The 26,822-nt window shown below is 39.1% G+C and overlaps 1 protein-coding gene across 1 annotated transcript in view; it reads right to left on the bottom strand.

The window, feature by feature from the left end:
• The window catches only part of PXYLP1 (2-phosphoxylose phosphatase 1), a 116,622-nt gene that overhangs the window by 34,944 nt on the left and 54,856 nt on the right, over positions 1-26,822 (bottom strand). The window contains exon 4 of the mRNA XM_014960641.1: positions 9,775-9,906. Coding sequence (XP_014816127.1) covers positions 9,775-9,853 — 79 coding nt within the window. The 5' untranslated portion in view covers positions 9,854-9,906. The remainder of the gene's footprint in view (positions 1-9,774; positions 9,907-26,822) is intronic.

Genomic DNA, 26,822 nt, shown 5'->3' on the forward strand with positions numbered 1-26,822 from the left:
GTAATGACAGACAAAGTCATTAATCTCAGAAATTCAGAACAGTGTTCTCTGCATCAGAGAATTATTGATATCTTTAGGACACTGGCCATAAACCAGCTTAGAAGATGATGGTGAGTCTTATTTCTTGTCTTCATCCAGTATTAATGTGCACAGTTGGTAAACCCAAAATTACACCACAGACCTAGGGTTTCCAGTTCTTTTAATCCAATCTCTCACAGAAATCATAAAGGGAGATCACTTCCACTCTTCAAGACTTCCTATTTCACTGCAGCAAGTCCACAAAAGCCTCAGTCTTTTAAATACAAACTACTACCCTACCTCATTAACAAATAAACCACAATGCCATTTACTATGTGCAAGCACTGCTTGTCTCTCAGTGAGTGAGCTTTGAAAATCTAAAAGGGAAGTAACTTGGGGAACAGAGATTACTCCTATTTTTCAAAAAGCAATAAAAAACTGCCTGTAGGCATTAAAATCTTCAAAATCAGAAAAGCTTAAGAAACCTTATTAATCACAGAAGATATACAAGCCCAAGAACACATAATAAATTTTTCAAAAATCTTCACAGTCAAATGACGAGATGCCCTGGATGGAGTAAATCACTGTATCATTTCAGCAATGAAAGCCCAGCAAAAGCACAGATAAAAGAACAATCTGCCTAGAAGATAAATTGCAAGAGGAAAATCGAGAGGACTAAGGAGAAACTTGAGTAACAACTACACGAAGAATATTAAGCGTATCTGAAACAGATATATACAGGAGAACCAGCACATCCGTAAAACCAATGGTTTCCAACTCAATTTGCAGCAGCACAGTGGGGATTAAGGCAGGCACAAAGAACAGCTCAGAAAAACAAACCTATCATCAAATCTAAAGTTAAAGTACTCATCCATGAAGGCTGCACATGGCCTATAAGCAGGGGGAACACAACTGCAGTATCTCCACTGAATGTAAGATAATTTTCCTTGTACTCTCCAGTTGAGACTGAGCCTGCACTCTGACGGAGGAGGGGAGAGAGGTTTGGTTCAGCACATTCCTCTGATGAAGATGCAGAATGCTAATGTCAAACAAAGGACAGCGAATAATTACTTTAAGATGAATCCATTTGCAATTAATTGTCCTAAAAGCTCTGATAAAAGTAAAGGAAGAGGGGTTAAGCTAATACAGTGTGAATCAATTGCGAATTCTCGGAAAACCGGTCTAACATCTGAGTGGTCAGCAAAAGATGAACAAAGGGCTTGCACTGAAACAAAGCAGGGTGACAAGGCTGTCTTTATCTTCTCAGCTTAAGACACCCAGGTTTTGTTTTGATCCCATCATCTCTGTAATGAAACACGGTAAAGACAGAGGTCCAAAGTAAGGCAGCAGATAACACGGGGCTGAGAAACTGCACATGGAAAAGAGAAAACCTTCAGGGCTGAGAATCCCTTCCCACCGCCCAACCAGCCGGGAACAGGAAAGGGCAGCCGGGAGGGCAGAAGAGAGCAGCAGAATCAGACACCAGCAATCTCTGCCTTCACCAGCTCGTCCACAGGTGAGCAAAGACCAAAGCTGCCTAAAGCCCATCTCCCAGACAGCCCTGGCAGCCATCGGCTGAGAACCCACTGAAATCTGTTACCCTGAAAATCCCAAGCAAGAGCTAGAATGAAAACCCCGCGTAGAGAGGGCATTTTCTTGTGAGAACAGAGGGCTTACATTGTGCAGACATCACCTGTTTGAACTAACCCTGAATCACCAAACCAGATTTACCATTTATAAAGAATATAACAGCTGCACATCAGAAACAAAACTCTCTTTATTATTTCTACAAACAATATTAAGTTTCAGAATTTAAAAACAACATTACAGGTGTTAAAACACAGTTCAGGTCAATATACAACTAATCTATGGAAAAATCCTAGGAATAATTGTTTTGGCTTTAAAAGACAGACCTGCCAATCCAAATATCTGCAGTTTTCTGCAAGGCAGCCTGACTCAGCATTAGAGAGCTAGGAAAAAGGAATAGCAGAGAACTGGAGTTGAAATCTTAAACAACAAAAAAGAACTTGCTAATAAATAAATAATTCACCTGATCTATTGCTACAGAATAAACTAAACATTTAGGTGGGAAGGGACCTCTGCAGGTCATCTGCTCCAGCACAGCACTTAAAGCAAAGATAACTCAAATTGGCTTGCTCAAGGCTTTGTCCAGTCAACTATAAATGGTTTAAAAGTTACATACATTGCCTCAAACCACCTGCAATTTAGAATAATAGTTGACAGACTAAAGCTTGATTATGACTATACAATTCGTAAAAGAAAAAAAAAAGTGCAAATTTCTTCATTGTCCTATGACTTCACTGAAACTGGCCATCAAGTTGATATACAATAAAGTACAAACGGCCCTTTTCTGAGAAGAGATTCAACTGACATCAAAAGGCAAGCAACTACTGGCTCATAGAAGAAAAAAGAAGGAAGTGGTATAGGAACAAACAAACAAACAAATCAAAGCATTTCTTCAAGCTCTACAGAAAATCTGAGCTACTTATTCTAGCTACTATACCTCAAATTGTCTGCAACTGCAATGCCAGACAGTCCCAAGCTATGGTTCCAAAAACACCACTATGAAATCATAATAGACTAACACAACATAAACAAGCTCACAAGACTGTGACATCTGAAGAGGTAGGAAAAACACTACAAAAAATTGTGAGTCACCCAAAGAAAACACCGCAAAATCATCTTTTATTAGCTCCCCCAAATCTACCACACTTCTGCAGACTTTCATGCAAGGAAACTAGCTATGCACACAGTTATAAGAGTTCAACTACAGCAGAGCTCCTGGCAGTGACATTGGCACATCACTGATTTGTAAAAAAAACGAGTAAACCAGGTCACTAAGGAATACACCCACCCCTCCGGGAGCCTCTTGGTCTCGAGATAATTCCACCATTCAGGCCTCCACAAGAACAAGATTCAAGAGGAGGGCTGTTGTCAGGAGAGTGCCTGAGAAGAAAAGGCCTGACTCCCATCTTCACAGAACAAACCTGTAGGTCTCTCTCACGCAGCCACAATGAACAAAACTATATCCTTCCCCATTTCATATTTTACCCTCATTTACTTATACAGCCCCATTCTGGTGATAAACCCAAGTATCTTGAGATACCAGGATTTTATGGTATGTAGAAAGACAAGCTACTACCCGTGTCCTTGAAAGAAATGTAGGTCAAATTTGTTTAAATAACACCAACTATGTTGCAAGCAGAAAGGATCTAACTACAGCACAGGTATCTCCCCAAAGATACCTTAACTACTAGCAACAAAACAGTTCTCTCTCAGGTTAAATATATAAAGGGGTAATTAAGATCAAAGTCTAGGTAACAACTGACAGAAATATTAATTACTGTAAGCATAATATTTTTTCTCCTAGGGAGACTATTCATTTTCCTTTGTCCTCTAGTATCCATTTAAAACTCAAACAATTAAGGACAGGTACGTACCTATGAGACTGTCGCTACAAAAAGTCACTCACTCTTTCACATTTTTAAAATAATTGCAATATGTATCACTGTAATTAGTAAAAGACTGAAGCAAAAATTTCACCATTTTCAAAATATCTTGCAGGTCTCAGGACCAAGATTAGAGTTGGATTTTGAGAGAAATAATGTTAAAATGCTTATTATTTTCCAGTCTTGTTTCCCTTCCTCTAGAATTTAATCCAACACTGAAGTAAGAATTTGCAGAAGCCTAACTAATAACTTGCTGCTAGTTTTTGCAAAGTATTAGGTTTTATTTACAGCATGTTTTACAAGTTCACATTAATCTCTGCTAAAAAGTAGTACAACTAGCCAGCATGGATGAAGCCAGAATATATATTTAAAGATTTATGAAGTTCTGTAGCCTGCCAAGTAACTTCTACTGGTCAAATCTTGTCTGAAGCAACTTAATCTGACCTATATTTAAAGCAGATATTCAAAAATGATTGCTCTATTTTTGTGGGATAAAATAAGACTGTCACATAGTATCATTCTCAAGTACTCATGTCTCCTCCCCCTTCAAGGATTAATTTCTGGACTGGTACATTATACCACCACTTTTGAGAATCAACAAAAGGTTTTTTAAATCTCCAGTTACAACGTAAAAAGCATCTTTAACAAAAACCTCTATATTTACTGTTAGCTTTCTTCATTCACTACTAAAATATACACAGCCTTGGATATATTATTTGTGGGTTGTTTTCCCTTTAATCTTAAATTCAGATTAAATTAGTACTTTCAAAAAACCCAGAGAGACGTCTCATTAGTGGAAAATCTGCCATGCTTCTGAGCTTGAAGGCAAAATTCAGGAAGGGAGATATCTGTTCTCCTTTTAATTTTGCATGCTGGTAACATTTGACAAAAACAAGTTCTCTGCATCAAGAATTCTAAAGTTTAAATATAGTTAGTTGTATAAATCAGCAAAATGCAATACTCTAATTGTTTTTTTTCTTCCACTGAAGAAATTATATTCTTAAAATATGAAACATGAGTAATTACTTTTTGTTGGTAAAGAAAAGTAAGGGATGGTAGGGAATTCCATCGCTGGAAGTGTTCAGAGCCAGACTGGATGGATCTTTGAGCACCCTGGTCTAGTGGGAGGTGTCCCTCCACGGCAGAGGGGTTGGAAGGTTGGAACTAGATAATCTTTAAGGTCACTTCCAACCCAAACCATCATATGATACTAGAATTCTATGAATTCACCCTAAAGTATGGATATATACTTTGTCCAGAAACAGCCAGAAGAGCCAGAAGCTCATATTACCTTTTTACTGAACACCTTGGGGTTTTTTTCCTCCCTTCTCCTTCAGAAATTAAGTTCTAGAAAAACCCAACTCTCCCATGTTTTCCACAGACTTCGTATATCCCAGCTTCTCTGAGCATCCTACTGGCAGTCTCAGGGCAAGGGGCTGCAGGGGCAGCCCACACCCCCATTCTAGTTCAGGGTGGAGACAGGGGGACAATGGTGGCTTTGCAGCGCTACAGCTTCACAAGATGAGGAAGCACATCCTGCTTTGCAAATGGAAAGGGTGAACAGGGATGCAACGCCTCCTTGGCTTCCACCTCTGCTCCCACCAGCAAGTCCCTGCTGAGTGTTTGGCAGTGGCACGTGCTACTCTGGAGCCTCCTCCCCAGACCATCCAAGCACCCATCGCACCACGGCTTCTCTGGAGCCAGGAGCTGAAGCGAGCAGTGGCGAGGATACCCAGCTAACCCCCAAACACTTCAGTGCTGCTCTTGCACAGCTCTATTGGACCACCAAGCAGGGATGCAAACAGCAGCAATCACACCAGAGGGCCTGGGATTATTAAAACAAACACATTTCCAAACGTGGCTGTGCAGCAACACAGCACTCACCTCCTACAGGCAACATCCTGGCAGGGTTGCATATGGTGTTCTCCCCATCCTTGTAAAATAAGAGCTGCCCGCAGCACTCGAGCCAATAAAACTCTACTACTTTTCCTTGTGGAGAATCCTAATTTCCATTTCTTATGACTCATCTGCAAAACCAAACCTCCAGTGCAGACAGAAACTAGAGGGAAATTATTACTGGAAAAGCAAAATGTCATCTCCAGACATGCTAAAACACCAACACACAAGCCTGAACCATCAAGGCAGAGAAAGTATTTCAAAGAAAACAAAAAACAAAACACCACACTCCCAATGCTTTACACAGGAACCAGCACCCTGCCAGGGTAGCAGCTGACATCCTAAAAAGCAGTAGCAGATATCAAAATTCTTTTTATCAAAAGACAAGCCTGAGGCACTGATTAAAGTACCACAGTATTTAGGGAAACAAACTTCAAACCAGAAGAGAAGCTCCATGTGCAGGATCTGCCTAAGAGCCAGGGACTTTGTGACTCTGCAGATGCCCAAAACAGGCAGGCCCCAAAGCAGAGCCTGTAATTTCTGCTTGTCACAGGGTTAAGTAGCTAGTAGAGAGAGCTGTTTGCCCACTATAGTTTTAGTCCTCTTCTGTCGGCTGTTTCTTGCTTTAGGCTTTCAGTAAACAGAAACAGAAATAAAAAACAAAGTAAACAAAGATATTTACTTTGTTGAAAAAAATTTACTTACCTGCACTCCATTAAAAAAAAATAAAAATCCACAGTCACTGTCAAGTAAACTTTACAGAGATTACACATGGCGTCTTAACAGCTGACTTTTAAATTTCTTTTCAGTTCGGTTTATTCAAGGTAGTTTCAAAGATAAATAGTTGAGACATCCTGAGGAGACTTACTTTCAGGCTTCCCCAGTCAGTCACAGATGCTTTAACATACTCAAAGATCTGTGCTTGCCCAGTAATTAGGTTCTCATGTATTACACCAATCTTAAAGGGAAAAAAGAAAGCAGGTCTTTGGGCATACTTGCAATCTCTTCTTCCTGAGCTGGCCTACGGGCTAAACAACATAATTAACATTGACAGGGTCCTAAATTATGTCTTTTCCCTTCAGTGTGAGGCTATAGGACCACAGCTGGATTATAACACATCCTTTACATCACACTTGAATCTGGTTGCACCACGATCCTCCATCTCTGTACTACAGAAACTCCCCCAACCACTCCATTTACAATCCCTTTGCACAGCTCTTGGCATTTTACACAGGGTAGGAAGATCCCAAACACTGCACCTTTTCCTTCGGCAAAAAAAGAATAAAATATCCCAACTTGCATTCGCTCTGTTTGTACAGAAGTAAACTGCCCAGTTTTAGTCAACAGCATTACAGATAATATTTACAGAGACAAAAATACAGTCCACAATCTACCCCACGTCATTTTTCCATTCTGCAGTTTTTCTGACAAAGCAGAACATGAAGTCTTTTAAGAGAAAAACAACATAATTCCATTTTAGAACAGTCTAATTGAAAAGTCTATCAAAACCAGTTCTCCTTTTGTCCCAGTACTGAAGTTTTAAATTGTTTTAGAACCATGACCACTTACATAAACAGACAAAGAGGGGGAAAATAAAAACATGTGTGGAGTGATAAATACTATAAGGAAAACACTTCTCCACTCTTTTCCATAGATCTGCCCCCAAACATAAAACAAGAGGGAAACAATGACCATTCCCAATAAAACTTTAAGCTGCCAGTCATGTCTGGTTTGGAAGTCAACAGTCATCCTATCCAATGGCTTTCCCAAACAAAAAATCTCATCCAAGACAACACAGCATGCTTTCTGTCAGTAGTGGAAGATTTTCAGGGTTTTAATTTTTAATGCTGCCATTTTTCTATACTATTTAAAAATTAAAACACACACAAAATCTGGAGGTGTTAGCCATTGAAGAGAGTTTCCCTCTATTGCTGATCTGGTCCAGGTTTCACACTGTACAATTTGTTAACAGCAAATTGAATTTGAGAACATATCTGGCTCCCAGTCTTTTGCTTCAAAGTCCAGGCCACACAATTATATAAAAGATGCCTAGAACCATTAAGACTTGTACTTTTTCATCAAGTATAAACTTCTTTTTAAAAGCCTTCTATCTGCCTACTAGGAATGGTAAACAACCCTGGGAAAATGATGAACAGGTTTGAAAATGTTCTCTTAAATTTCCAAACATATCTCAAATCTCACTCCCCTATCACCCACTAGATATGTTCAGCAACAAAACCTTTATGTAAAGAAATGCCCATAGCTTGAAAAGAGTAGGACCTCTTGAAGAAATGTCCCTTACCCCACTGCTCCAAGTCAAATACCCAGGGAGCTGACTCGCACCCCAGGCAGACAAGCCTGGCACCTGATGCAGTGGGAAGCAGCAACAAAAAGACTGTACTCAGACCCTGTGCCTTTCGCTCCTGTACAAGGGTGTAAAGAGCAGAACTGGTTAAATGCTGGAAAAGCAGCATATTGCTTTCAGAAAAAAAAAGCTTTATACACGAACCAAAACTACATTGCTACCACTTTGTGCAACAGCGAGAATCAAATCAGGAGGGAGGTGTGCCTCTGAACTATGTCACTCCTTAAGAACAGATTCAGTGCAAGGAAGGACCTTCAACACGGCAATAGGGAACAAACAGTAAATACAGCTCTACTAAGTACGTAGCGTCTATGTCCCATGGAGATGGACATTTAAATTTTCTGTCCTTCAATGCTCTGTCACTGTGAAGGGCTGCATATCATGCAGTATCAGAGGGGCCGACAGATGTTTTCTGAAGGCTGTTCCGAAATTTCTCAGGTGGGAGAATTTCCGTAATAGTTTTATACTATGCTAGAAGAGAGTTTTATCTTTGCTTTGGAGGTGGTCTTTGGTCTGAGTTTGAACCAGTCTCTCTACAAGCTGAAGCCGGTAGAAATTAAAATATCAGGCTACCTGTATGTCATAAACGACTTGGTTCCTGCTAGCCAGTACTGCAGATCTCATTACATAACAATTTCTACATGTATTTTGGTATTGGCACTAAGCTTCACGATAGCTACTGCTGTAGCTTAAGTGCTTTTTAAATCTCCCCTCAAACATCTTTATCTCCTGGAATTCTTCTTGCACAAATGTTAACTTCTAATTAAGTGGAAAATAACTTCCTCTTTTGATGATTCACTCTCCTATATGCCTATTTCCTCACCTCCAAATAAAGCTCATTTTTGTTAGCAATTCGGTTTTACGTTTCAGTTGAAGTTCCTCTAAGACCTTCACCCTATACACAATTAATTACCAACCATATAATGTCAAGGGCAGAGCCATAAGGAGCCTAAAGGGCACAACAAGCTGCAATCAGACCCACTGGGATGTACCCACAGGAGGCTGAAAAAGCAATTCAGAACCACAGGTCCCCGTACTACATGCAGATGAGTTTAAACACAAAAAACTAACAACATACAACCACATTCACCTCTTCCTTTTTTTTAGTTGTTAAGTTGTCCATCATATGCAAAAGACACATGCTAAATCTAAAGTAATCCTCTGGTTTGAGGTTGGCTTTTTTGTTGTGTTTTGGGATTGGTTTTTTACACTATGCAAAACACAGACCAGAAGGACTGCGCTCTTACATTGAAACATGATACAAGACAACAACAAAGAATGTTATCCTATACTACAGACACACATTTTTCCTTGCCTTCTAACAGCAACTAACTACATGAGCGTGTATTAGTACATATTAGATTTACACACAACATCACTTTACCCAGCAAATGTCACTGCTGATGAACCAGGTGATAAGCTGAATATGGCACAATGCTCACTTGTCAGCACACACCAACCTGCACCCAGCACCACCCACCTGCTTAGTCATCAGTAAACGAGGAACCTCCGGATTGACCCTGGATTAATTGATCTGAAGCACAGCATAAGTTATCTTCTCTTAAACAAACCGGCTACTTGTGATGAGCCAATTCAACTGTTTAAAGTTTCCTAACTGAGGGTACAAATAAGGAGAAATTCCATCCCTCAACCCTCTCACAGCAGTTTTCTCAATCCTGGCTGGTCTGATGCAATGTAAAAGAGGAATTGCAGCAGTTTTCACTCAAATGTTTTTTGTCTATTTTCATGGAAGAATTCAGTCACATTCAATTACTTAATTGCACTACAGAATTAAGAGGTTTTTTCTGAGATGGCCTGATTTGAAAAGTCTCTAGATTTTATAGATTCCTATATGGCACACAAAACTATTCTTAGTCTTACATTTATTTTCCTATTTAAAAAACAAAACTAAAGCACACAAATATTTAAATACAGAAAGAATGCTTAAACAACATGTAAGCATGGCCATTTTTAAACACACCTATAGACTACTATATATAGAAAACAAAAGGGGAGGACACTTACAGAATTGTAGACTGAGGCTCAAAAAGGCTAGTAAGGCTGCCAAAGCCAGCAAGAACAGAAAACGGTTTCGGAAAAGCATTATTATTCCTTCTGCTTTCTCTTCATGGTTTCATCTTCATATATCAATGGTTCCTGCAAACAACAAAACATTGGCAAATGTATTTCAGATGTGGATAGCAAAGAAAATTCAGATACTCTTTTGACAGTGTCAAGTTATTTCTTAAAGGCAAGAACATGAGGCAATTCAAATTGGCAACAACAATATCAACAAGGTGTCTCCAACCAACTTATGAGATTAAATATATTTCCACAGGACAGAACTTTCAAGTCAATTAAAAAAAAAAAAAGCCATTTCCCATAAGATTAAGTTTTCTCCTGCTAACACAGGGTTAATACTCATGTCAAAGTGGTCAACAGTTCTTCAACAAAAGCCTCTCTGCCCCTGTGCAAAGCAAATCACAAGAACTATTAGTACTTAAGGGCTCTCAAGAGCAATTTGGAAACCATCCTGAGAAACAAAATAACCCGGTAACATCTTAAGAAGGTAAAGGCACACGAACTTTTAAACACTGGTTGAAAATTAGTTTCTCTAACTGGTAGCACTTTTACTGAACAAAGTTCACATTTCTTATTTAAAAGAATAAAGAGTAAGAAAAATTACCCATACCACTTGGCAGCCAATGGAAAAGTATATTGATTTAAGATTAACACCTGGAATAATTCTGTGTAACAGTTTTTTTAAACAACTGTTTTGACATGCATCAGAACAATATATTTAAAGTCAATAGTATTTAATAAAATTTCTGAACTCAAATAACTCCTTGCAAAAGTCTTTAAAAAAAAAAAAAAGGACAAAAAAACCCTCAAAAAACCCTCAAGCCCTCTCCTGAAAATATCCAAACAAGAAGCATGCACCATTAGTAAAAAATGCACTTTTCCTTGCTAAATGACATCCTGAAGTGCACAGTTTGTTGAAGTGCCCTGTTTTCACAGATACCCATTTTCCATTGGAAAATGGCTCTATATAAGGGATGTGCATTGGACTGGGTGGTGTTCTCACACACTTTTTTTTTTTTTTAAAACAACCAGCTGCTCTTATGTGCAAGAAATGCCTTTTGCTAGCACTGACAGCGTGTTACAGGAAATTGGTTCATCTTGAAAGAAATCTTCTGAGATTCCCAGATCCTTTGAACTGAGCTCTGTTTATGACAGCACATTCAAACTGTTGACAGAAAATAACTACCCCCCCAACAACAATGTTTCTTTTTGCTCTAGGGCTTATTTGCTCAGGGAAAGAGATCTCCCTTGCTTCTTTCCTCTTTTGGAAATGAAGAGGCTTACATATACATGTAACTAATACATATTTGTTTATCAAAACTCTTCTGCACTCCAGAAACTAACCATCTGGCAAGATTTTAATCTCTAACTTTGAGCACTGATAAACCACGTAAAATAACAACCTCAAAATTCAGATTCTCCCCCCTCCCCCCAATTAATTTTCTCGTTAGTATTTGAAAATGTCTCATCAATCACTGAATTTCTTATTTTATCTACTGTGGTTAGTCTTAAGAAGAGTTCTGGGATCTTTAAATTGGCCTAAGGTGACTTCTGTAGAACACAAAGCAATGGGATGCAGAGCTTAAGTGGTAATCTTACAGAAATGAAGGCAGTGGGGTCTGCAGTAAGTGAAATATATTATGCATGTACATTGTGTAGAATTGAAGTCTTTCCATCTCATTTTACTCGACAAATTCCTTTACAGCTTTTGGAAACTGTGGAAAAATGGAAAGAACTGGAGATTCTGAGAAGCAAGAAACCAGAGCTATTACGGTATTTTTCCAAAATGCCAATAGTACCATAAATGGCATGTACAAGCAGTAATAAAAATGAAGTTTAAAAAAAAAAAAAAAAAAAGAAGAGAGAGAGATGGAATGATTTTAACAGTCTCAGTTACACAAAATCATAGCTCGTCCTGGAACATCTTAGTGAAAGGTATGCTGAAACTAAGCTGAACTGAACCACTGAAACTAAACAAAGCTGCAAAGAGTAGAAGGTAGAAGGATTAGTGTATACAAAACTCCAAGAGAGAATAAAGCAGTTGAATGAAACAGATGGAACAACAGAAGGGGAACCACAGGAAAAAGCTAAATTAGACTTAGCAGGGAGAAGGTAAAATCTATTAAAAAGCTCTCAGGAACAAGAGGTCTTGTGCACGGTCTATGCTCATTAATACTGTTACTGCATTTAAAAAAAGTTGACACAAAAAAGGAAAAGTTATAAGACTGGAAAAAAGGAGATCATACACACCTCATATTAGCAAGATGTTTTAGAGAAACAGCTTAATTAGCTTTAAACCCCAAGTGCAAGATCAGAAGTTTTAAAACATTTAGTTTGAAATGCAATATTCAAGAAATTATAAACAAGGTGGAAAGATTTTTCTTTCAAATATACTTTGGCCTGTTAACAAATTAAAAGTTGCTGTGTTACAGCTTATAAGGAATAGGAATAGCTTCTGTTGAGTAATTGTTAAATAAGAGCCTGTCAATACAATTTGTCATCAGCTCCTACTTGATATCAAGCTGTCAGGAATCAAGTGAACGTACGCAAGACCGAGTACTGGAGCTACTGCTGCTCCGTGCTGGCACATGAGTGACTCCCAGGGAAGAGCAGCCAGCACGTATGAAGGGAAGACAGTACAATAAGCCTTGTGAGCATTCACTGAAGTGAGCATTTGTAAGCTAAAAAAGATAAAACTGAGCTGGGGAGGAAGGAGGGGGGGGGGGGAGCTAACCAACCTTATCTCCCCTCAAAACTATTTTTATATGCAGGCGGATCAAAAAACCAACCGCACAGCAAAACACATTTTGGGTCTTCAGAACATACTACCACATAGCAAGAGACTGCAACAATCCAGAGCATCTGCTGCTAACCTGACATTCAGAGAATATCGATCTTTATCTATTTACTCGGTGCACAGGCCAGAGGGCAGGTCCTGCCCCAGCCTCCCCAGCTCCAGCCGGTAAGCTCTCCGTTCTCAAAGGCCAGTTCTTTCAGTGCCACCTCGTTACTCTCCAGGTATGGGCCTTGGTTCTTTGCTTCAGAGACAAGTCACTAGTTATTGTTTTTAAAGGTGAGCAAGCACCTACAGCTGCAGGAGAGGTGGAACTCAGCACTGGCAGCAGTTTCTGAAAAACGTGCCAGAAAAACTGTGATTTATGTGCATCCCCAAGAACAGGTCTTTTGCTCAAGACCAAAACGGCCTCAGGTTGTGCCAGGGAAGATTTAGATTGGATATTAGGAAAAATTTCTTCACCAAAAGAGTTATCAAACACTGGAACAGGATGCCTAGGGAAGCGGTTGAGTCATTATCCCCCAAGGTATTTAAAAGACACGGCACTCAGAGACATGATTTAATGGTAGACTTGTAAATAGTCAGTGTAAGATTTACGGTTGGACCCAATGATCTTAAAGTTCTTTTCCAATCGAAATGATTCTATGATTCTGTGAATGCAGAACTTGATAAAGATAACCTACAGAATCCCAGACTTATTTCAGCAACACTAATTATAAGCATGACACACATCAGCAGTCTAAATACTCTGAAGGATAGTCATTAAAAAAGCATCCTATATCAATATGCAGATGACTGAAAGGTAATTCTGAGACACCTTTTGCAGCCTGCCTACCTACCTACCTGGAGAATTTATCTTTTTCTTTTAAATACAACCCAAAAGTCTCAACTCATCAAAACATGCCAGAATGACTCGCAGCATGTAGAGCACCCTCAGCTCTTACCTGATCTCACAAGATGATGCCAACACGTGCCAGTGTGAGGTGCGAGGCTATTGCATGCTCACACAAGCATAGAAATAGTCTTGTGATGGAAGGCCAGCCCAGGGAGTCAGGGGACTAGCCAACCCTCTGCTAGGCTCTTGGAAAATTTTGGTCAAGTCACATTCTTCTGTTTAGGCCATTTCAATGGAAAAGTTAGTAACTACCTAGAATTTCTGGGAGAGCAGCAGGTCTGCTAAGAGCCTAGACAAAGCCCACAGCCCCCAGCAGACCAGCTGGCATCACTAACCTACTTTTTGTTCAGCACTAGCTGGGCATCACTAGCAAGTGCTCCACATGCAGCCCGCCCCCTCTCTTCCACAGTATCCCCTCCTCCTGTGAAATATATAAAGATGACTTTTTTTTTTTTGCAGGGTTGACCAGCTAAACTATTTCTTTTGATTATTTTAAGTCAAGCCCTGAAAATAACTTGACATCAATGCTTTCAAAGTGCTCACGAGGTTAGACACGACGCCGACGCACCACTGCCAAACTTCTGTGCCACTTGACTGATACTGTTACATCCTCTAAACCACCATAGCCATCTAAAATACAACCCTACTACCTTGCATGAAGCATGAGCACATTATTACACTGACTCACCATGACAGCTTAAATGAATTTACTTGATTAAAATAGCATGTCTCCATAAATAATCAATAGTACTCTTCAAAGTCTGCCTCAATAAAATTACTGTGTTTATCTCATGTGGTACATCAAAATGACATTGTCTACTGAAATACAAGTGAGCAAAAGTGGTTGCAATGAAACAGCAAAGAGAAATGGTGATTTTCCCCAAAAAGGAAGAACTCTGTACCTGTGCATACGCCACAAACAGATAGAGGTACATTTTCTAGTGAGCTCATAGAGCCTAGGATGGAGAACAAAAAGCCTACATTGTAAAGTTAATTTGGAGTAACAGTCATAGATAGTTTTAGAAAAAGTCAGGGAAGAACACAGGGACCCACTTACTCATCTTATGTCTCTACATTGCAGAGGAAAGTTTTTAATTGTAATTGCTTTTTGATGCATCTTTTCTCTTTCATCTACATCTGCAGGCTTATTTTCTGACAAAACCTGTTTTGAAGACATCTGAAATGAAGGTGACAGCTCCTGATATAATTATAACGAAGACTTCTGCCTTACTTTCACTTTAACTCCTGATGCTCCATCAATTATTCCCCAGCCATTTGGCAGCAGACTACCAGGCAGTACATTTTTCATCTACTAAAACCCACAAGTCCGGCATCCAGACATTCTCAGACAGCTGAAGAACTTTATACTCTTAAATTGGAAATTGCAGAAAATAGCTGTGTCAGCAAGTGGCATAAGCCAAACCTTTTCTTTGGTGCTTCAAAGGATTTGCTTTTTTTCCTGCAGGAATGAAAAAGAGTGGTTGGGATCTTGTGGTTATGACCAAATCAACCAGTGCTACGAAGATGTACGGCACGCACCGGAACAGAGAGGAAATGGGAACTCACAGCAGAACCAGTTCTCTGGTCAGCACGACCTGCTTAGTTACTCATGCTTGTAATCACCACGATGAGGAAACCCTCACAAAGCCCCTGCAGCTGACTGGAACGTCAGCAACTTAAACTGGACATGTGTTTCCTGCAACACTGAAATTGCATTTTGCATAGCATCACAAAGTAGCAAAGTTAGCATCTGTGATATTGTTAGTAATAATTCTTCATTTTCCCATCACAAAGAAAGAAAAAAAAAAAAGCATTGAGAAATAGGTCACATCACTTGGCATAAAAAATTGCATTTCTACAAAAGTAAAACCAGTTCATCTTTGAAATAATTAAATAAAACCTGCCCAGTAAATGTTACTCATGCTAGCCCACCCCATGACTTAAGCTGAATGTTAGTAACCACAGAAACACAGAACTTGACTGAAAGCACAAAAAGGTCAGCAGCCTCCTAAAATAAAAAAAAAAATAAGAGAAGGTAAGGAAAGCCATGGTGAAAAAGACAACATGTATCACTCCATGGTAATCATGCACAGAAACAGCAGGAAGCAGCACCCCTCCAATAGAGCACAGCTACATTTTGATATGTAAAAACTAATAGCTACTTAAGATAATTTTATTTTTAAGTAACTTTTTAGCAGTAAGCACCTGATTTAAAAAAAGCAACACAAACCAACCAACAGCTAAGTTGCTAAAGCTTAACACATTTTAGTATTTAGAGCATTAAAATACGTACATCTAACTTTCTCATTTCTCCAAGTGTCTTCCTTATCTAGTCAATTCCAAATCCTCACATGGGCACAGCTGGTGTTGAGGTGTGCAAAACCTACTGAAAATGGCACAGCAGTATTGCGCAGTTCGCCAAAGCAACCAACACAAGCTCTCGCTTTATTAAACCTTAGGAATCAAGCAGAGCTCCCACTCCAACAATTCTGCCCCTCTCCACAGCACTCATTATTTTCACTGTGCAGTAAATTTACCACCGCATTTAATAAGTAAAGGTGAAGAGTTGCTTAGCATTCACAAGTGACGAGGGGACCATTAGCCATCCCGAAATGTGACCACACCTTGAAGATAATCCACTGTTCTCAAAATAAGAAGTCCAAGCAGATAAAATGGTGAACATTCTAAAAATCCCTTTGTCCTAACCAGCTTTCAGGTTGGAGCAGGGCTGTCATACAGTTTTATGCTGCAAATTTGGGAAAGCAGTCTTCAGCTTACACCCTTCAAAGGACAGTTCCCAGCTTTTCCATTCTCTCATACTCAAATCCCCATTTTGATTTGCCTTCTTTCAGAGATCAGCACCTAAGAGATGCAAGGAGAACACACTTTTACATATCTTAGGTTTGCATTTGATTTTTGTCAGTCCAAGTCCTTTACAATACGTTAATTTTACTTAAATTAGAGCCTACAAGTCTATGAAACTCTTAAAACCGGTCAATAAACAGTCATGCAAACATACCGATATTCAAGTTATGCTTAGTGCATTAATGCTGTAGTTAACGTAATGTTATGACATCACAACTACCCTTTAGGGGTTTCCCAGCGTTGGAAATTGACTTATTTTGCAGCCAGAAATCTCCTGGTTTATGGATTTTCCTTAGATTTATATCAGTTTTCTCTTTAAATTATTCCCATGCTTTCTTGAGCAAAGATAACTGAAAAAAAGTGTGGGAAACTGTCAAAAAATCATTGTGTGTTTGACTCTTATCTTTTTCACATATCCACAGAATACCATTTAGATGTGTCAGCTTAAGTCCCCTGTACTCAGACCACTAATCACCTTGCACGGAACCACTACTAAAACCAAATGCTTCTGACAATTCAAACAAATTTTGGAGAAAAAAAAAATCACCATTTTGACCTGTAAATATATCCTTTTTATTCAACAACATTTAAAAATTGCACTTAAAAACATACAATCAGTCAAACAGTATGTTTTAAGACCAAGCACAATCATTTTTGACATGTAGTCACTAAAAGGTATCAGTTCTGCAGTTATTTCTACATAATCAATAGTTCCTAGCACTAGTATTAAGGAAAAAAAAAAAAAAAAGAGTAAATGCACAAACTCATTTAAAGATGAAGGAAACTATAGTGCCAAAATATATGATACTGTAAAGATCTAATTCCTTTGGGATGATGCCATTGCCCTAGACTACTCCTTTCCTTCTCCAGTCTCTTTGCTCTTGCTAAAAATATCAGTAGGTATCAAAGAAGTTCTGAACAGCTGCAATTCAAATATAATTTCTATGTCCTGCACATCCCTCCTGTAAAAATAAAAAAATAAAACATTTTAAATCCCTTCTCCTTTGCCCCTCTTCCAGAACGCTTACCTTTGTAGAAATTCAACTTGAAGACATTTTGCTGCCATCACGCCCAGGCTCTGGCAGCATCCTGATGGCAGAGACATTGTTCCTCCTACCAGTTTCCCCAGACTATTCATAAAGACGATCAACTGTTCCTATCAGCCACAACACTGAGATGACATGCTCCTGCCTGGAGGAATTTACAGGACTCTAAACTAGCTCTGACTGTAAACAAAAAGGAAAAGCAGGATAGCACATAGAAACAATTATGGGCATTTACTGCAGCCTGTCTGTAGTCTCCTTTATGTTCTACTTTCTGCCACATCTAGACATCTGTTTAGATCAGAGGAAGTGATGGTCAGCATCAAAACTCATGCTTGCCACCTCATGCATTCTCTCCACTTAGATTAGTACCTTTAGTCATACTTGTTAGTCACTGATGCTCTGACATACACCACTTCAGGGGCTGAGAGCCGAGTTAAAAAACTCTTCTGCTGAATTCTGCTCCACATTAAGGCAAACACACAGGTAAAGCCCCACACTGTGCCCACAGGAACCCTCCAGTCCTTCAGTAGAGAGGTATGTTGGCAACGACTATCTGAGTACTGACTTCTCCAAATACAAGTGTTTGCCCTTCCACAAGGCTCCTGGGTTACAAATTGCAGGTATCACACTGATCCTTCCATTAAGCCTTAGAGAAGGTGACACACAGTTCCTCCCCTCATTGCTGTTTTCCAGAGGAAAACAGGGTGACTTACTCTGTTATCTACCACTGCAAACTGTCTCCACCCTTTAATCTGGTCTCTACCTATATTCAAGTCCCATCTACTTAATTCTGTCAGTAACTACACGTTTTAAAAAAAAAAAAAAAAAAAAGAAAAAAAAAAGAACAAAAAAAAACCACACCACAACCGAAACTACAAAAAAAACAAAACCAAAAAACCAAACACATGCACACAAAAACCCCTCAAAACCTACATAATCATATGTATATAACACGTCCCTATACCAAAGGTATATACAACTCACATAGTATTTCCCTTTCCTTGGTTATTTGCCAAAATTGCTGCAGGTGCACAAGTTGGAAACAAGTCATCATCTCTTTTCACCAGTAAAATGTTATTTAAGTCTGTATTTATATCACAAGCACTAAATATGATCCAAGTTTTAATTTCGCTGCTTGCACCCAGCACAGGATCCATAGGATTGCATTCATAGGATGCAGGATCCAGGGAAGGAATGGTGATGGATGCTGTGATGCCACACAATGTATCTGGGTTGTCTTGATGGGCTTGTTTCTAAACCAATGTGCTGCCAAGCAAGTCATCAAAATACAGGAATGAAAACACACTAGAGCAGATTTGCATTGGGTTTCAGAGTTAACAGAGATGAGGTGCTAAGCCCAAATACACCCTCACTACAGCTCCTGTTAAAATAAATTTACACTGCTGCTGTTAAGTTGTAATGGATGTATAATCAATTTCTACAAACATAAGAGCAAAACACAGGCCTTCTTACAGCCCTGGGTTTCATACCTATGCACTTTAAAAGAAACGAAACACTTACGCACTTTAACAGAAACAAAAAACTAAACCCAATATGCAGTACATTTCAGTTTTTCTAATTATGAATACATAATAAAGATTTGTTATACTCTTATTAGTTAAAAGAAAGAACACAAAGCCTACCAAATAACAGGTAAGAGCACCACTGAAAGCTGATTAATGGCATCCCCTTCTGTAGCGAAGAAAGAAATCTGGGAACAAATTGCAGTATTTTCAACAAATATTTTTGTCTTCTGTCTGACACTACAGAGAAACTGCATGTAAATATAAAACTTCACATTTCCTAGGTCACACACACGCTTGCCTTTGACCACCGCTTTGAGGACAGGGTTTATACAGAAATATATTTGCTGCAGATTGATTCTGGGCTATAGATAAAAGATTTTAGAACGTGTCCTTGCACCTCACTAAGATAAAAGCCCCCTGCAAGTTCTACTACCAATAGCATTTTTAAATGCACATGCTGCTGCCATGTGCATTTATGTAACATTTCAAACAACCAAAGTTTCTCTTGCTGTTCCCTTCCCAAACCTCCTTTCCCTCACCTCACCCTATGAGGGCTATGCATTTTATACTACACCTGCTCCAAAGAATCAGAAAGCTAAAAAAAGTACCTGACTCTAAGGAAGCTACACATTCTAGATTACCGAAATGAAGATCACTTCGTTCAACAGGAAAAAACCCACAGATCTACCACTGCTGTAAGGTCTCTCAGAGTACACCAGATACTCTGAAGAAGGGTGTGGTTTTGAATTTAAAGGACAACATTTTAAACAGAACATTATGTAGCATGGACTACTTCCTTTCAAACCACAGAGAAACTTCACCGTTAAGTCTATTGATAAAATCCAGACTATAATAGAATCTGTCAAATTAAAAAGCTTTAAACAGTCTTTAAAGAGCTTTGGATCACAAACCATTCCCCTTTTTAAGAAGTCAGACTTGATGGCATAGCCCAATCATAAGTACGGAAAAGGCTACTGCAATTCCTCCAGAGCTTAGTACCTCTTCCCTCACTTTCATGTTCTTTGCAGGAATTGTTGAAAATTTCCATGCTTTGGGCTTTGGTTTTCTAACTATGATGCTTTCATAGGTCTCTTTTGGTTTACTTGTTTGAACAGCAAATGTATAAAAGCATGAAATACTTCAAGGAGTAGGTGTTCTTAACTTCAGGGGGTTTTGGTCCATGTAAAACCTTAGTTCAGGAGAACCTTCATTTCAGACAAACGTCTCAACAAGTGCTTTGATCTGGCCTTGATTTTCCTTTTTGGTTGGAAATAAGCTCAGTGCCTACAGCTGTATACATTGCTATGTAGAAATCTGAAAAATAAAATCAAAATCAGTAACAACCCACCAGTCCAGCACGTCACTTTGGAGGCCCTAGGAAAATCTGTCACAAGTCCAACTCTTCCGTCATCCACTTCAGAAATGTCACCATATTCCTATTCCTTTTCCTATGCGGTGATACACGCCTCTGAACAGCATGGAAAGTAAAAACAAAAACATAGGAAGTGCTTTTACTTCCTTAAAGGAAGCTGAGCAACTCTTTCTTAACATTATTATGAAACTTGAAAGAAACCTTATGATTTTGATGGCTCAAGGCCAGAACCGAATATTAATTGAGAGCAAAACCATTCCAGAACATACAGACAATTAAATAATTCTTAAAAAACAGCACCAGAATGTAATTATTTTAAACTCACAATTTTAAAACAGTATACCATATGCTCATAATTCTATGAGCATAGATCCTAATCACACACAGACCACAGCCACTGGCTGATCAGATAATATCACAGCCCCAAAAAGCATGCAAAGGCAAAGCAGTTAAAGTGCTTGAACTGTTATTTTTTTAAGTTAACGTTTTCCTTTTCACAGTTTTAAATGTTTGAGCAATTCCCTCTCCCCCCTGCATGCATTTCCAATATAGACCTTTGAACATGGCTCTGAACAGGAATCTCTCTCCCTCTGCTCCAAATACCTTCTTCTGGCACTACCTTTGAAAGCAAACACTGCAGGGATGCGCTCAAAGCAAGCTGCTATCAACCAGTGAAGTCAAGTTGGATAAACAGATTAGTGAAGAAAGGTCATAAATGTAGGAAAATGTTTGCTTTTCCACACCAGGTCAAATGTCTCCTATCAAATGTTTGAGATTATATTAGTATGAAGGACAATATTTTCCTCTGCACGTCTGCCTTTCCACTCAGGGTAGATGGATTTGAGAATAGGACCTGAGCTCTCAAATCTGTCCTTATTCTTTTAATTCCAGATGATCTTATACTGGGTCCGTTTATAACCTGCCTCCACACATATATATATTTTAATGCTGAAAGGTCACATGCTCACAGTTCTCAGGGATTCCCCACAGTTAGGTTGATTTGCTTGCAGTAGTCCAATTGAATGGATTTGGGGAGATTCTAGTTAAGTCGTAAGAGCTCACTTTACTCCAAGCTCTTCAGCCTACTTGCCATCCCATCTTGTATCCCCTCTTCAGCTGGTCCTTTATCCCTCACCCTCTGGAAAACTGCTAGAATCTGAATCCACCAAGTTCCCCCGGCAACTCAGCCACTACTCCACCTGTAACCATTAACTAGCCACACCTTCAGCTTACCCTTAAAAAGTAGCATTTTACATCTGGTGATCTGGCCATTGCTAAGAGCTTTCCATGAAGTAAAAGCTAATTTTACGAAATTACCTAAATTATACATGTGAAAAATGGCAGTGCAACAACCTGATGTTAGAAGTGTTTGTACAAGAGGGATGGAAGGGCTGACAATTGTTTCATTACCGATTACATTTCTATTCTATCCTTGTGCTCAAGCTACATTTTGACCCCCATCCCTAAATATTTTTTCTCCAGCCTATGGCCCTGCTATGAAATCTGCTCCATCCCATCATCATATGCCAGCTCACCCAACACTTCCATATTCAACCACCTCTACATAATCACAAGGATTCAAAATTACTGTTTCCTGTCTTCCAAACAGAAAACTTTTGTTTCTCTCTGCAGCTTATACTATTACCCATTGTAGCACCAACATCTGGCAGCTCATACTGAAAAGGAAAAAGAAAAAGAAAGAAAAAAGGAAAAAAAAAAAAAAAAAAAAACACAAAAAAGCTTTTTTTCCAAAAAAAAAAAACAACAAAAAAAAAAAAAAAAAAAAAAAAAAAAAAAAAAAAAAAAAAAAAAAAAAAAAAAAAAAAAAAAAAAAAGAAAAAAAAAAAAAAAAAAAAAGACTGAACAGACTTTATTCAGCAATTTTGTCATCTTCCTGCAATCTAACCCCAGAATGGTGATTACACAGATGCATTAGCAGACAGTCAGCATTTTCCGCTGCCCTTTCTTCCCCACAACACTTGGTACAACTGCCAGCTCTCCTGGCTGCTGGATAGTCAAATGGGGAACAACACAGGCAACATACTGGGAAAACTGCCGTGCTGCTGGCAAAAGGGCATGCCCCGTTCTTCTCTTGATCCTCATGGCAGCACCACAAGCCAACCTCTTGTAACACACTGTCTTACACCTGAACACAAAGGTGCAAGCAGGCAAGTTATTTCTTGGAAAAAATTCACATAGATTTAGGTAGTCAGCACTGGCATTAAACACCATGTCCTAAAATTTCATTTGAAATTGGCCGTGTTTTAGTTACTTAGTTCCACAAAGCTGTTTTCACAATTTATTGGCCCAACAGAAGACCTCGTGAAGGGACCCAAAAGCCTTCACAGACAGAAACGCAAGCCTGTGTTCAGAATTTTACTTCAGGGGCAATCAGTAAACCAACATCATAACCATAGGTGTAAGGAAGATGAACAAAGCATGGAAACTACGGCAAGGTGCAAGATCCAGCGTCAGCATCACTTTGTCCTTTTGAAATAATCACCAGAGTGGGCCAGGTATTCACAGGGCCTCCCTTTCTATCACCAGAGACTATCAGCACTGGGAAAACAGAGTATGGTATCTTCCACTACGTAATAACCCTGCAATTTATCACAGCAGACATCGAGACAAAGTTACGGTGTTTATGTTTATGTTTTTGTTTTTCACAAGGGAAGTCATGAATCACGTGACAACTTTCCGGGGGAAACTGACTTCATTCTTGGTACATGAAAACCTTTAGGGTGGCTGTAGAAACTATGGATGAAACAGCTGGAAAAGAAGCACCGACTAGTATTTCCAAACAGCATTTCTGAACAATACCTTTACCAGGTGGTCTGAGCAAATAAGCCTATTTCAGCTTCCACAAATCAGCTATTTTTAAGAAATATACCAGCTACCTAGCTTTAAAATGTCTAGTTTACCTCTCTAATTGATACAAAATAGCCTGTCAAGCTTGCTCTGAATCCTTTCTCATCAGAACCACTTGGTGTGTAATCACACACCATCCACCTCTGCAGTCCTCCTGGCAAATCTTCCTATTATAATCTTGCACAACGAAAAAAGATGCTCTTTTTTGCTGCTTAGGATGAACCATTACATTTATGATTCAAGCATTATCTGAACACAGTAAAATGACATTATCTGATTTTTTAAAAAAGAATCATAAACACTGATTGTCACAGTACACCTTCCCACTCTATTTCTTCACTGAGTAAGAAAGAAAATGTCTCACCCAGCTGTAATCAGAGACCATCTAATACTTTCAAGACAAACAAGAACATTAATTTTGAATTCTAACCTAAACTCCATGCCCTAAAGCAAGCCACAGGGGCAAAGCTCCCACCCTCCTGTGTAGACATAAGTCGAGACCCATGCTATAATTTTTAGAAAATAAAATTTCCAAAGCTTTCTGCCCTAAATTGTTTGCAAAACCAAATGCTTCCTCAAGGGGCATCCATTTGGGTTTCACCGAAGTGCAGAATAATTTTAACAGAATATGAAGTGTGTCACGGTCTGTATGACATTTCTAGTATCTTTCTGGAAAGCTGCTACGTAAACCTTCAGCCATCATCATCTTATATGTAGATTTATGACCAAATGTTTCCATTTCAATTTCTGTGTATCATTCAATTTATACCATACGTTGGCCTGCATTTGTTACAGAAAGCATTCTGAAAAGCATTTAAAAAAAAAAAAGTATTTTAAAGTATAATCTTTTTATCAGTACTGCAATATTTTAGTACAATTCCAGTAAAATTACCAGAACACTAAAACCCATGCGAGTAGAAATCTTGCATGAAATCTAGATTTAAAGTCTCCTCCCAGGCATTTGGCATTTCTTCCCTTTTTGCTACACAATTTAATTTTTCATTTTTATATATAATTTACCACCCAAGCTAGAGTATATTTAAAGACAACCTTCTGAATGTGAATCAACGCATAGCTCACTTGCTGACTCCCTCTCCCAGCGAGTCAAGATTCAAGGCTATGTTCAAACACTTCCCAAATGTGACACGCTGCTTCAGCAGCTTTGACCTAACCGATGCTGTTTGTCCAACACTTGGACCACTGAGGTTCTTTTTAAGCAGATCTTTCCTTACCCTTGAGGTTGCTGTCTAGCAGCACTTGTGCATGCTAGTCAAGCACTTGCCAGTACAGTTGAGCTGCCATGCTGTCTTTTTGTGCATCTTACTGGTAAATGCTCAGGATGGTTACCGATAACTCCCAAAACCATCCTGTATTACCTATAACAAACTCCACCTTCTTCAATCCTCTCATACTTCCTTCACCAAATGATTCCTTTAGCACCTAAAGCAATAGCTGCACGTTGTGTACACGCTTCCCAACACTCCTTGAGAGAGCACCTCCATCACTTTGGTAGAGGCAGACTTGAAGACTCCTCCCTCTTGAACAACTCAGGTACCACCACCTCGTTTGTAGCACCCATCATAAACCATAAATATGATCACATCGAAATCATAAAGCATATGTTAGTAGGTGGCTTAACATTTAATTCCTACACTCATTTGATGTACGTTTGTGAGCAACGTGCATCTCACAGTGGTTTTTTGCATATTAATTGCCAATTTTTTTTTATTAGTTAGAATAAAAACCTTGGGGAGAGGAAGAGAAAATGCAACTAGAACTGATGATAAATCCAGATAAAAGCCACACTTAGGACTACATCAATTCATCATTCATCTCTCGGGCAATAATATGCAGATACACTTAAGATACAAGCCTTTTATAACTAAAAATAAATAAATAAATTTAAACAAATAATCTGCAACTTCAGCACAAAAAGCATCCAGAAAAATTCAACCGGTCTAGTTTCAAAGATCTCCTATGAGATTATGAAAATGAACGAAGACCTACATAAGAAGCCTCATAGGACCCTTAAAAGTTTCTTTCATCTAAGGAGGTCTAGAGGGAAGATAAGTATGTAAAAATATATACTCCATTGTAAAACCACCGGAGAAAGCAAACTTCTCGGAGAACAGTAGTTTTGCACACCCTGAAGCATTGCTTTTTGTGTGCGTTCATTCCAAGATGCCTACTTTTTAAACCAAAAAAAAGCCCAACAGACAAACGAAGGCTGTTAAACAAAATCAAGTTCACAATGGTAAAACTAAAGCAACAGAACTAAATGCCTGAAGTCTAACGAGAGGCACGCTTCTGGTTAGGTCCAGAGGTACAGATACATAGGTTTAGTTACACCAATGCAATTTTATAGCTCTGCTGTTGTCAGACCTTCACACGAGGCCCTGCTGCTCCTCAGTGCTTCCTTTTTTTGCAGAACAGGGAGCTCAGTTAGCATGTATTGAATCTTACAAAAATTAATGTTTCAGCACTACTGAGTTTACATAAAATATTTAAGAGACTACAATTAAAAGCCATTAAAGAGAGGAGCATATGTGCTTTAACCATGTACGCTACTTTTAGTTACCTTTTTGAGAAGATTAAAATTAAGCAGCTTTTGCTTTTCATCCCACTCACACCCTCCCACTACAAATTCTGTCTGAGCTAATCCTCCTTCTACAGACGTCAAAACAGGACATAAGTATTACAGCTACTTACTGCCAAAATGTGTTCATTTAATATCCCATTACTATTGTAATACTGGCACAATAACTTATTATATGTGACAGCTTTTGCAGTTAGTCAAGGATAGAGCCACTTAACTCTGTAGTTTTCTCATCCACATGAAACTATATTTGTAAAATTTGTAAAAGAGAAAATTTAACGTCTGAACTCATCTCAGACTATAATGCCAGACAAAATAAAAGGCATATAAGGTCATCACACACGCTTTTCCCACCACCCAGTTCCATTGTCCCAGCCTTTATGTAAAGTGATCTCTCCAGAAATTCAGGTTACTGCACTTACAATTACATTGTTTAAACTCTTAGTTCCTAGCATTTCAAAAGATACTTTCACAGATTATTTTTTTTTTCATTTTTGTTATTTTTTAAGTGCAACATTCTGCATGAAGACCAAGGCGATCTCTATGTCAGAACACACTTCAGATGAAAAGTCCATGCTTGTCAGAAAGTAGAGGACTATTCTTCAGGAACCTGCAGCGCAGAAACACACCAAGAAGTCTGTTCAAGGCTCTACAAATATTTAGGTCACAGTGTATACAATGAAAAGGGCTGCTATCAGATACGCTAAAGACAAGAGGCATTAAAAAAAAAAAAAAAAAGATAAGTTACTCCACTCCAGCTACAGTCTATCAACCAACAATAGACGACGAAGTATCAGCCCACTGGGGAAGCGCTGCAGCTCTGCACCAGCACTGGTTAATTGGCCAGCCGGGGCCGGTAAATACAACCCCTCGAGAGCCTCGGAGGGGCTGAGGAGCCCACCTCAGGCTCCCGCCTCGCAGGATGCGTCCAGGCACGGAACCAGGGTCCGAAGCCGCTGAAGGGCAGGGAGCGCCGACCCGCCTCGCACGAAGCCCGCGAGCGGGGACCATCCCGGAGCCAAACTTTAC

Source organism: Calidris pugnax, unplaced genomic scaffold (assembly GCF_001431845.1).
Source record: "Calidris pugnax isolate Ruff unplaced genomic scaffold, ASM143184v1 scaffold398, whole genome shotgun sequence".
NCBI lineage: Eukaryota > Metazoa > Chordata > Aves > Charadriiformes > Scolopacidae > Calidris > Calidris pugnax.